At 35.7% G+C, this 12,470-nt stretch overlaps 2 protein-coding genes across 3 annotated transcripts; one reads left to right on the plus strand and one right to left on the minus strand.

The window, feature by feature from the left end:
* Positions 1-357: 357 nt before the first annotated feature.
* Positions 358-1,942, minus strand: LOC105803299 (hypothetical protein). Its single transcript, XM_012635399.2, has one exon. It carries the CDS (start codon positions 1,681-1,683, stop codon positions 595-597), a length of 1,089 nt encoding a protein of 362 aa, XP_012490853.1. The 5' UTR covers positions 1,684-1,942; the 3' UTR covers positions 358-594.
* Positions 1,943-7,019: 5,077 nt separating this feature from the next.
* LOC105803295 (pentatricopeptide repeat-containing protein At5g48730, chloroplastic) lies at positions 7,020-9,718 on the plus strand. 2 transcript variants are annotated; one of them, XM_052624181.1, is made up of 4 exons: positions 7,020-7,523; positions 7,741-8,147; positions 8,281-9,012; positions 9,427-9,718. In XM_052624181.1, the coding sequence occupies exons 1-4, from the start codon at positions 7,104-7,106 to the stop codon at positions 9,431-9,433; spliced, it is 1,566 nt and encodes a 521-aa protein (XP_052480141.1). In that variant the 5' UTR covers positions 7,020-7,103; the 3' UTR covers positions 9,434-9,718. The 2 variants fall into 2 exon arrangements, with proteins under 2 accessions (XP_052480141.1, XP_012490850.1); XM_012635396.2 differs by having other exon boundaries at positions 7,021-7,523; positions 8,281-9,718.
* The last annotated feature ends 2,752 nt before the right edge of the window (positions 9,719-12,470 follow it).

The raw sequence follows: 12,470 nt of genomic DNA on the forward strand, positions 1-12,470 counted from the left end.
TAAAAATTCAAAGACAGAATCTCTCACTTTGAGGAGCAAAAATCATTGCAATCCCTTTTTAACAGTTCCAAAGCCAGAGACAGCTTTGCGTCTCACCCAAACAATTCATCAAATCAGCATTGTTTTACAGTCTCCAAAGCCTATCAGTTTGTTTCTTTCATATATAAATAAAGAAAGAAAGAAAGGAAGCCCCCATATTCAGGGCCACTGGTCATCCCTATTCATTTTGAAGCATAGAGACAAGAACATGATATTATAATCATCATGGCATCATCCAATTCGCTTTCCAGCTATTTCCAAATGTTTTTTTAGCCTAAAGAACAAAATGGAAAACGATAAAACCATGGGTCTTGGTCATAATCATGGTAATCAAGTTGTCAACCACCTAGCAATGATATACATTTATTGCGTTCCCTGAACTGACAAATTCTAAATGGATCGCTGAAACTTGATAATTTACTATCTACCTCAAGACAATCAACCAAAAGTTGGAAACTAGAAGACATGAACTATTGTTATCCTTGCTGATAATGAAGAAAAAGAATAGATAAAATTGTTATGAAGAACAAACGATAACGCGGATTTAAATATAGATTAAAATATATCAAGAATTTCCAAGATGGAGCCATTGCAAAGTGGGCAATTCCCTCGCTGAACCCAGAGTTCTCTTGAACAGAGACGACAAAATGTATGCCCGCATGGAATAAACGCAGCACCTTTATGCCTAACCATGCAAACGCAACAAGCGTGCTCCATCCCACCGCTGCTTTGCACCACCTCTTTTTCGTCTTCGTCTTCATCCGTCACTTCCTCTTTCTCATACTCTTCACCGGCGTCGCTTATGATGTAACTGGATCCCATCAGCCCCATTTGTTGGCTTGTTTCTTCTAATAATTCCATTAATGACATCCTCACCGGTTCCTCGGACGCTGGTGGAGCATTGTTCACTGTCACTGCAGCTTGTTCCACCGCCGCAGCGGCTGCTTCCGCTGCTTCTCTTGCAGACAATGCCCTCTCCTCTGCCAATACCGCTCCCAGTTGGCGCGTTACATGACGCGCCAGGGGAGAGTCATCGTCCTCGCTGCTGTCAATGTTGTTTACGGCAGTGTTCGAGGAAGGTAAACGATTCGAATCATTGCGGTCTGTTTGTGGCCTGACTCTTCTCAACGGCGGAGCGTTACTAGGCATGCTGACATCAGCTGAATCATCGTTAAAGGGCTGCATCGGATCGTGCCCGAACCGATCCGAGTCCGAGTCCGTCCGTTCCAATCGCAGCAGAGAATTCAGAACCGGCGGGTCAGAAACCGGGGCACGTTCACCACCATCCTCAACCCGAACCGAGTCATCCGGGTCGGAAAGAAACGGACCGCGCCTCGGTAACTGAGATCTATCAGTCTGAACATTGACATCGGAAACCGGAACATGAAGCGAGGAGGTCAAGGCAGAGCCCGGTCGCTTGAGCCGGATCTTGTCCCGAAACGCCTTCCAACTCTTCTTGTCTTTGTTGGACCCATCGTCTAATATAATCTCCAGAAGCGTACGGTTGTGAGACGGCGGTTGTTGAGGCGGCTTAGTGTTTCCCAAAAGGGCATCGAGAGTGAAAGCAGCGGCCAGACTGGTGCGGCCGTTGTCGACCGCTGACATCTGCTCGAAAAGCGTAAGTCTCCGGTTACTACTCTCCATGGCATTAGATTAGAGTAAATAAAACAAAAAGAGTATATAATAAAATAGAATTTTAGGAGAAAGAAATGTTGGAAATGAAAGACGAATGAGAAAATTGGGAGAGTTTGTTTGGCTTAAAACGCGAAGAAAAGGAGATCTGAATAAAAAACTGTGATTAAAGGAAGAAATCCTCTTTATTTTACAAATAAAATAAATCAACATCGGATTCCTTCAGAGCACAAAAACGGTGAAAATATTTTCTTTTACTGCTTCTCCATTAAACAAAATAGTAAATATTTCTTGATGTGAGACAGCAATCATATTTTTCTCAGCTTTGCCTTTCTTTCATCCCAAAATACAATATCTATTAAATAAAGTGATAAAATAAGATAAGAGGGGACAATCGCTTGAAAGTAGGTCGTTTGTCCAACCAAATCATCTTTCTCTTTTGCTTTTTTGCTTACATTTTTCCTTTTCTTTTTTTAAATCAGTTGATGGAATCAAGAATTAGAGTTTAATTGAGGACAAATAATAAATAAAGTAATATTGTTATGAAAAATGTGATTAAGTCATGGAGTTGGAAGAGAAAAAATTATGAAGAATTTGAAAGATACTCCAGATAGAGAGAAATAAGCGGTAGTCTTTAGGGGATATTTAAAGGAACATTTATAATTTATGTTGTCATATGATCAAGTAGGTTTAATGTGATGTGATGGTAGTCTTATTAAACTGGTATAATACTTTACAAAGTATATCTCTTGATGGAGTTTGGCAAGATTTCTTCTCTTAGCGGAGGCTTTGGGATATATAAAATAATCTTGCTTGAGATGAAAGGTGTCGGTAAAATTTTTATGTTGTAAGCGAAGTCTGTTTAGAAAGTATTTTTTTCCTAAATTTTTTTTGTGAAGTTTATCTATATTTATTATCAGGGTAAATAAATAAAAAATCACTAAACTATGCCTTTAGTTCTATTCTGGTCACCAAACAATTATTTTTTCGATTTAGTCACTCAACTTTTCGAAATTAAATATTTTAGTCACTTTCTTATTTGTTGTCGTTAGATGAGTGATGAAAAAGCGATATGCATCTTTTTTATTGGCCTAATAATAATTTTAACCCTTTATGTTTACAAAATTTGTCATTTTAATTCTAATTCTAAAAAATTCAATAAATTTAGCTCTAAAATTTTAATTCCTTTTTCAATTTAGTTATAATTTTAAAATTTTAAAGAAAAGGAAAAAATACTTAAATAAAAATATTTTAGTACATTGAGTCTTTTGCCGGTCAGAGCTTTGATTAAAATGATCAACACCTCAGTTCAATCCTCTCATTTAATTAATAGAAATTTTTGTAAAAAGAATCATATCATCCACGAAAGATAACAAGTCTACCTCAAAAGAAAAAGCCTGGGAACACTCTATACAAAGAATGAACAAATAGGGTGATGAAAGGGATCACCATGGGGATTCCTCTTTTCAATTTGAAGCTTTCGAAAAGGCTACCTTTTTAATTGAGTTGCATAGATACAAAAGTGATGCCCCGCAGCTTCACAAGAATGCCAATGCCTACAAATAAAATGTTGGTAATAGGCCCAATTTGCCCAGGACCAAAAGCACAAACAAAAATAAATAAACCAAATATAAAAACAAATGAAATTAAAATGTCATTATTAAACAGTCCAGTTTTTTTACAAACACTGAGCTCGGATTACAGACCCAACTAAACCCAAAACCCAACTACAAAATAGCCCAAACCCGAATTTCCTAATGCCCAAACCTAAACCCATTAAGCCTAGCCCCAACCCAATCAACCCAATTTGCCCAGACCCTAGCCCAAACCTAAACCCGATTCCAGCCCAATCACCATGCAGCCCAAAACAAAAATCAGAGCAAGGAACCCTAGAAGCCCCTAGCGCCGTTTCCCCACAAGCGCGCCACCAGCCTTCCCACGTAGTTCTAACGCCGCAGCCAGGGCTTTCCCTCGGCCCCACGAGCCACACCTCCGAGCCGTTCCACGCCGGCCTCATGCGCTGCGCCGAGCCGCGCCACTGCCATCGCTCCTGTACCCTCCACATCTGCCATGCACATCGCAGCACAAGCACTGTACCTGCAACAAATAGAGGCAGAAAGAACGCAACAAAAGAGAGCAGAAATCGACAGCAAATCAAAAAAAAGAACTGGCAGAAAATAAGAAAAAAACGTAAAAAAAGGGATTTTTTTATTTATTTTTCTTTTGGATTCGACTATATAAAAAGCCATTCATTTTGTATTCAAAAAAGGAGGGATATTGTATACAAAAAAAAAATATTCTGGAAATATTGATAAAAAAGATTCAAAGAACAAAGTTTTTTTGGAAGGTGATTCATTTTTTTCGCTTCTTTATTTTCTTTTGATTCTTTCTTTTCTTGTTTTTATTATTCACCGTATGAAAAAGTAACAGAAAGATGTTGAGAAACCAACTTACCTGGTGGCCGATCCTCCATCTACTCCGTCGAAGTCGAAGTCGGATGGGGGATGGAGGCCCGAAGCGGCGCAGAGGGAAGAGGCTAGGGTCTGTTTTAACAGACTGTTTTTTTAGGGTTTCAACAGGGGCCTTTTATAGCGCGTAAAATGGCACCGTTTAGGGCCTGTTTCAGTGGCCCTTAAACGGTGTCGTATTGGCCGACTAACCCCAGCAACCCGCGCGGTGACCCGACCCAGGGAGGATCCGTGCCCTTTCGCTCGTTGGTCTTTTTGCGCAATTAGTCCTCCTTTGTTTTGTATTGTTCTAGTTTGATTTTCTGCAATTTTTCGATTCATACTGTATAGTTTACTCCGGTTTCAATTTGGTTCATTGTTAAATGGCGACGTTTTCATTACTTGAATTTGAATTCTGGAATTTTTGCGTTTAATTGCGGTATTAGTCCTTATGTTTTCGATTGATTGCAGATTTAGTCTTCTAAGTGTTGTTTTTTTATTTAATCTTTTTTATTTTATTTTTATTTCTCATTAGTCATAAAGTTTCGTTAATTTTCATAAATATTATTGGCTTATAGTGAATATATTAAAGAAAATTTCATTCAAATTTAGTTTTTATATACAACATAATGAAAAATTAATTTAGTATTTTTTATATGTTTATTTTAATAAGCTTTAAATATTAGGATTAACATTGTTTTAAAATTTATCCTTTTATTTTTAAACTTTATATCATTATATGTTTCATTATCTATATCTAAAAATGTTTTTATAATAATTTGACATATCTATATGTAAAAATGTTTTTTATAATAATTTGACATACTTTGAAAATATTTTAGTAACTCATTTTGATATAACTTAATTTTCTTTTGATATAATGTTTGAATGCTACTACATGTGCTATTAAATTATTAAAAAATATATTATTAATTTGATGTTTGATATTATTATGATTATAAATTTCAAGTATTTTTATATCTAGATATGTACTTTAGGTCAATTTTAGTTATATAATTTACTTCTTTCAAATTTAAACTTTTACATGGTTATTTTATATGTGTTATTTGAGGTAGATTAATAAATGTATTGCTTGTTTCAAATTTATTTTACGTATTATTATTCCATAATGTTATTCTTTTGTTTTAAGTCTATTTTGAGTTCATGTGTAAATGTTTCAACTTAATAATGTTATTAATGAATGTTGTTGTATTTAATTCATTTGATATTTGACACTTAGGATTGATATTTGTATAATATGATAAAATTGATGTAGCCATTTTGTTCGAATTTATTCTTTGTTTATTTTTGCCTCAATATGTATCTAGGTTATGAATTGTATCTTTTACATTAAGTATTTGCTATTCAATCGGGATTCATTTGTAAAAATTGTATTTTATTAAAGCACTACAATCATGTTATTTCATAATATTCAAAAGAAAGGCTTGGTGTTCATCGTTTTCGATTGGATTGTGCCCTAACTTACTGGGTTTCAATCCTTTTCCATGAATTTAGATGGCCGAGTACTTATTTTGTTAAAACCATACAATTTCAAAATAAAATTTTTAAGATTTCAAGATGTCGGATCCTAACTTACTGGATACAACATTTTGTTATCTCGATTTTAAAATAAAGGCAATGTCTGATGTTTGAGAATTTCGAGAAATTGAACCCTAACTTATTGGGTTTTCAAATAATCAGATATCATTCTCAATATGCATAGGTTTTAAAAATCAAAAGATAAACTTAATTTTGAGGATTTAAAATGTTGCACTCTAACTTACTGAGTGTGACGATTTATTCCTTTGAAATAAGTGAATCTCATCGTCTAATTCATTTTATTCAAAACAAAAAGATTGTATTCAAAATTTCGACATTAAGACATTAAACAATCGATTCGGTACCAATTTTGGGCGTTACGAGGGTGCTAACCCTTCCTCGTGCGTAACCGACTCCCGAACCTGATTTTCTCAAAATTCGCAGGCCAAAAATCATTTTAATGGTGAACCGGTCACACCTTAATAAAAGATCGGTGGCGACTCCCAAATTTTCATTTTTAATAAGTCGATAACTAAATTTTTAATTTTTGAAAAAAATGGTTTCCACAATGTTAATCTAACTTGTGGTGAGCCTTTCTTAAATCAATTTTTTATACATAAAATGAATAATTTCTTGCGCTACAACAATATTATTAGTAATAATGCAGCCTGAAACTAAACTAACATGCTTTTGATGTAAGGCGGAAATTTTGTCACAATTTTGCAAATAACAGTGGACAAGCTGGTAAGATTAATACTCCCAAATCCTTCATGAGTCAGGTCAGTACTCACCCAAAAAATGAGATAGTTTGAGAAAAATATAGGCTAAAAAAAAGTTTGAACAAAAAAAGAAGACACATTTAGAAAATGGGCAAGGCCTCGAATAAACTTTTATTAGCCCGAGCCCAGCCCATATACCTAACAAAGTATCGATACCTTTCACAAAAGTATCAATACTGTTTTAAGATTCAATGTTTTAAAAATTAAAAAAATATTTCCTGAGTATCAATATCCTCCCCAATATATCGATACCTCGTAGCAAGTATTAATATTATATAGGCTTTAATATAGGTCGGATCGGTTTGAAATCAAGTTTAACATATATAATTTGGGTTGGGTTTGAACAAAAATTAGACCTATTTTTTGAGATGAGTCCAAATCTATTAATCGAGCTTAAAATTTTGTTAGGGCCCAACCCAAGCACGATTGGATCCATGTACAACTGTAGTAAAGATATAGGTATATATAATTAAATAGTTTGAATACGGATTTAAAGGGTCTTTAACACTACTTTTAAAACGGGGCTTTCGACAACACTTAATATTAGGGGAAACCCAAAAAATCCAAAATGGAATGCAATAACCAAAGCCCAACAGTGAAAATATCTGAAAATTTACCTTACCGACTCCACTTAAATTTCTGGTGCTCAATTTCTCTGCAAATCTAAATGGCCTCTCTCTGCAGTCACCCCCACACATTTCTACCCGCTGTCAATCGGCCACCGTCGCCTAGCCTTAAGCCCCTCCGGGTTCCGCCCGTATCCGCTTCCAAATCCGAAACATCTGCTCCAAACAAAGACGAAGAAGAGGAAACGACGAGCTTAACGGTGAGTGAGAGAGGAAGGGAAAAGGGAAGACTTGTAATTGCCGAGGAATTGAAGCAGAGAGAGACGAGAGGGAGGAGAGAAGAAGTGAGCAGGAAGATAGCTTCAAGGAAGGCTATTTCCGTCATCCTGCGAAGAGAGGCCACCAAGGCTTTTATCGAAAAAAAGAGAGGACCTAACAATTCCAAGAAGTTGCTTCCGAGGACTGTTCTCGAATCCCTTCACGAGAGAATCACTGCTTTGCGTTGGGAATCTGCTCTTAAGGTCTGGTTGAAATCTTGAGTTTTCCTTTTGCTTTTCAAATTTTGCTTAACCACTTCTGTAAACAAGTTACAATGGAAGAGAAGCTGAAATTTTTATCTTAAAAATCAAACAGTGCTCTCTATTCCTTTTCATTGTTGCCTTGAGAAACAAGTTTAGCTTCCTATATCACGCATATATTCTAATGATAATACCAAGGTCACCACATTTCTTTTTTCAGGTTTTTGAGTTACTACGGGAGCAGCTTTGGTATAGACCCAACGCTGCTATATACATCAAGCTTATTGTTTTGCTTGGGAAATGCAAGCAGCCTGATAAAGCCTATGAGCTCTTTCAGGCTATGAGCGATGAAGGTTGTGTTATGAACCATGAAGCCTACACTGCTCTCTTGTCTGCCTACAGTCGGAGCGGTCTCTTTGATAAAGCATTTTCCCTTTTAGAGGAGATGAAAGACACTCCTATTTGTCACCCTGATGTGCAGACCTACTCCATCCTCATCAAATCATGCCTGCAGGTTTTTGCCTTTGATGAAGTACGCGCCTTGCTTTCCGACATGGCAAGTCAGGGAATCAGGCCCAACACAGTTACATACAACACCCTTATCGATGCCTATGGCAAAGCAAAAATGTATCTTGTTAATCCTTCTCTATGATTTCAGGAATATGCTCTGTCTGGCTGCCAAATTATATGCACTATAGTCTATGACAAAATTTCAAGTCCACTTACATGAAAGTAACTCATTCTTTTGGTTTACTGAAAGGTTTCAAGAGATGGAAATGACACTCGTGGAGATGCTTAGAGGGAAGGATTGCGAACCAGATGTTTGGACCATGAACTCCACAATTAGAGCCTTTGGCAGCAGTGGGCAAATTGAAACCATGGAGAAGTGTTACGAGAAGTTTCAGAGTGCTGGTATCCAGCCCAATATTAAGACCTTCAACATTCTGCTAGATTCTTATGGAAAAACTGGAAACTACGAGAAGATGAGTGCTGTAATGGAATATATGCAAAAATACCATTACTCGTGGACGATTGTTACCTACAATGTAGTGATAGATGCCTTTGGAAGGGCTGGTGATTTGAAACAGATGGAGTATTTGTTTAGGCTAATGCGGTCAGAAAGAATCAAGCCTAGTTGTGTCACACTTTGCTCTCTAGTAAGGGCTTATGGTCAAGCTGGGAAAGCTGAAAAAATTGCTGGTGTTTTGCGGATCATTGAGAATTCGGATGTAACATTGGACATTGTGTTCTTCAACTGTCTAGTGGATGCTTACGGTAGGATGGGATGCTTTGCAGAGATGAAGGGGGTGCTTGAAATGATGAAGCAAAAAGGATATAAACCTGATAAGATCACATATAGAACCATGATTAAGGCTTACTCTATCAGTGGTATGACTAGCCATGCAAAGGAGCTTCGCAATCTTGTTGAGTCAGCGGCAGGGTCATCTTTGGGGATGCCAAAGCCTGATTTCCGACAACCAGAATATTACAGGTCATATTCCTGAGATCTAATGTATATTTTCATTTTTTCCCCCTTATGTTGTAAATTTACATCAGCACCATGAGTAAAATGAAATACAGATCACCACTTCTGTATAAGTTTGCCTCATTTAATTCAACTTTGTAATTTAATAGCTCTATGTGTGCTGTTATTGTTGAGAAAATTAAACATTCATTGAACCGGAGTTGACATCCTTCAATTCAAATCTCAACATCCCAACGTCCTAACTCTTTTTTTTTTTATCCCAACTCCATGACCTTCCTTTTGTTAGAAAAAAGAAACCCTTTCAACTTTAAAGTTCCCTCCTATGGCAAACCGTTGAATGCAGTATGGAAACAGTTGGTTAATATCTATACTCTTTCAACTTTATGTACTATTCTTGATTGTTACTCTTCATCGGTGAAGGTTGTAATCTCACTCTGCTTTGCTAACTCTGCCTTTTGCTTTTCGAACTCGGAGAGGAACTACTTGGCTGCTGTTCATCCCTGATGCTGATGATATTACTTGATGGAGCCACTTTCTCATTGTTGCCATCCTGCTTTCGGTTGATCCTGCCATCGTTGGCTGATTATGAGATGGATCTTCATAAAGGTGGCCAGAAGCAATTTTTGTCATAGCAAAAGACATACATAGTGAAATTCAACATTCTATGATTAATGTAAAACAAAAGTAATAATTGTGATTTAGAAATTCCTAACGAGTTGGTTTCCACTTCTATATATTGTTTGGCCATACCAATGTCTGGGGTGCTCCCATGGATGCCTGTGGAAAAGATATCGGGACCTCTATCATTTGTTGCAAAGGCTGAACTCTCCTTTCTCTTGGATCCCAATCCGAGCTCGGATATGAAGTTTACTCGTCTGTGAGAGTTAAATACCGGTGCTATGGGGTTAGACTTGGGGATCAACTTTTTATTAGAAAAAAAAGAAAGATTTGAAAACGATTTTTTTGCACAGCTGAAAATAAAAATTTTAAAAATTGAGTCGATTTGTGATATTTATAGCAATAAACCATTTATTGAAATTTTACTCGTGTTTTCGGCTAGATGGATCTTTTATCGTTCCTGGCTTTCAATCGAATGCCTTTCTCTACTATTCTTGTACCACAAATTGTTTCGAGTGTGGGCTCGAATGATTCGAATCAAACATAAAACTAGAAATAATTTCCTTTTCTAAAAATTGACATAATTGTTATTTCAAAAAATATATTTAATACTTAAAAAGAAGAAATTCTCATTATTTTCGGGAAGAGTAACAATATATTAAAGTTGTGTATTTTTCCATCTATTTATAGGGAGAAGTAAAACTTTGTTGAATTGTAGAAGTCTATTTCAAATAGAAAAACAAACTCCTAGTCTAATTAGAAGTATAGGGGGTAACAACACTGGTTAAACATATTAGGGTTTGTCGTCACTCTTTTAAACATGAGGGGTTTTGGGCTTCTTACATATCGGTCCAATTACAAGTAATTTTTGAACTTTTAGCTCAGTGCTTTTTAATTTGATTTAACTTGATATTTGTTTTTCTATTTCCCAAAATAAACATCTTCCAATTAAATAATTTTCTCAATTCAATTTTAATTTCGTTAAAATCATGACAATTTTATCGTGAAAGAATCTATGAGAAAATATATTTAGTATTTCTACATTCAATGAATTTACTATGATCAAATGAATTAATTTTATTTTCGAACTTTATTTAATTCGAAAAACATAAATTCATTTCCAGGTCATTTTCATTTTCATTTTGGAGAAAACTGCATTCATTTTCAAATGATTCCATTTCTCCATTTTCATTTTTATTTTGGAGAAAATCACATTCATTTTCAAATGTTTATCATTTATCCATTTTCACAATTTCTATCCATTTTTGTTCATTTAATTTAACATGCAATTCATTTCTGGTTTCAATGAGCTAGTGGAGGGACCGATTGGACATATGTGATTAGGGCTCAAATGGTTTATAATTAAGTTTCAGCTTTTCGCCTATTAATTATAAACTCATTTAGTCACGAAGTCATTCGACTATAGTATTGCGACTGAGCTCTCCCCAACAACATACCATTACGAAAGTAACTCGATCAGTACTCGTCCAATGACTTTATTATAAGCATGTTACCCTCATAGGATACCTTAATCTTTTTGGGATAAATCCATTCTCCCAATATGATCCAATTTTATCTCATAGTAACCATTATATCTTCCTTCATGAAAAGTCAATTATTATTAAATAGTAATCAAATAATTCATCACAAAAGACGAATGACTCGTGACCACATTTACTTTTCATCAATCATGTAATGCTATTGAGAGGATATAATTTACCCATGTTTCGGGCTATGTGTAACACCTCATACTCGATCCAATCGCCAAGTTTGGGTACATGATGATACAATGACCCAAATAACTTAACGTTATTTATAATTCTACATTCATTGCATACTTGAACAACTTAACATTTAAAACCAAACTATTAAGATTCGTATAGAAATGATAATAATTCTTACAACTTTGATTCCCATATCTATTTAAAAGTTTCAAAATAAAATCCAGTTACTGACATAATCACTTAAACCCTAAGGCGTGGCCTCCAAGAAAACCCTTATATATACATGAAACAACTATCGTGCCCACCACTAACACTGGTGGGGCTTGGCTTTGTCCCTCCTCTTGATTTTTAAATCTTCATCTACCCTGCACCCAAGCAATAATTTTATAAATTCAAAAGAACTTAGTGAGATCTATACATAAAATTCATGGAAGATTGCTTAAATATTAAGAAAATGAGATTTTAGGCCCAAAATTAAACTTCCTAGATTTCGTAAGAGGATTCACAACTTAGTTGGCGAGGCCAATGCCTCATTCTCTCTAAGCCAACTATTGGCGGACATAATCCCTAGTCTGGCCATAACCATGTTCTGGTGATGGATATGGGTTAGGGGTATTACATACACCATTTTGCTGAGGTGTGTAGGTGTTGGTGAGCTGGTGTCCAACCCCTGATTCTTTAAAAAAACCTTTTAAACAAATCAGAGGTGTGCTCTATCCTATTTTCTGACCTTATTGTTCCGAGCTTGCAACCTGATTGAGTCTCAACTGTTCCTTTGAACTTCCAAAATACCAAGGCAACTTCTGTGTTAGCTTGAGAAAGTATACCCATCTGAACCTAGAATAATCATCAATGAAAAGGATGAAGTACCTACTACCATTCAAAGATTGAAACTTTATAGGACCACACATATTAGTATGAACCAGTTGCAATTTTTTAGAGGCTCTCCAAGCTTTGTTTGTTGGAAATAGGTGCCTAGCTTGCTTTCCTAATTGACACACTTCACAAACACATTGTTGTTCAACCACTTTTGTAAAATTTTCAACTAAATATCCCTTAGATAACTGAAGTAGTGATTTATAGTTGACATGACCCATTCTTCCAAGCCATAGCTCTGACTCA

Source organism: Gossypium raimondii, chromosome 11 (genome assembly GCF_025698545.1).
Source record: "Gossypium raimondii isolate GPD5lz chromosome 11, ASM2569854v1, whole genome shotgun sequence".
Lineage (NCBI taxonomy): Eukaryota > Viridiplantae > Streptophyta > Magnoliopsida > Malvales > Malvaceae > Gossypium > Gossypium raimondii.

Bases quoted from the DNA above. Each gene is read 5' to 3' on its own strand.
- LOC105803299 (XM_012635399.2), bottom strand. From the start codon at position 1,683: ATGGAGAGTAGTAACCGGAGACTTACGCTTTTCGAGCAGATGTCAGCG.
- LOC105803295 (XM_012635396.2), top strand. From the start codon at position 7,104: ATGGCCTCTCTCTGCAGTCACCCCCACACATTTCTACCCGCTGTCAAT. The intron at 7,524-7,740 runs GTCTGGTTGAAA...TTCTTTTTTCAG, and splicing joins GTTGGGAATCTGCTCTTAAG to GTTTTTGAGTTACTACGGGA. The intron at 8,148-8,280 runs GTATCTTGTTAA...GTTTACTGAAAG, and splicing joins GCCTATGGCAAAGCAAAAAT to GTTTCAAGAGATGGAAATGA.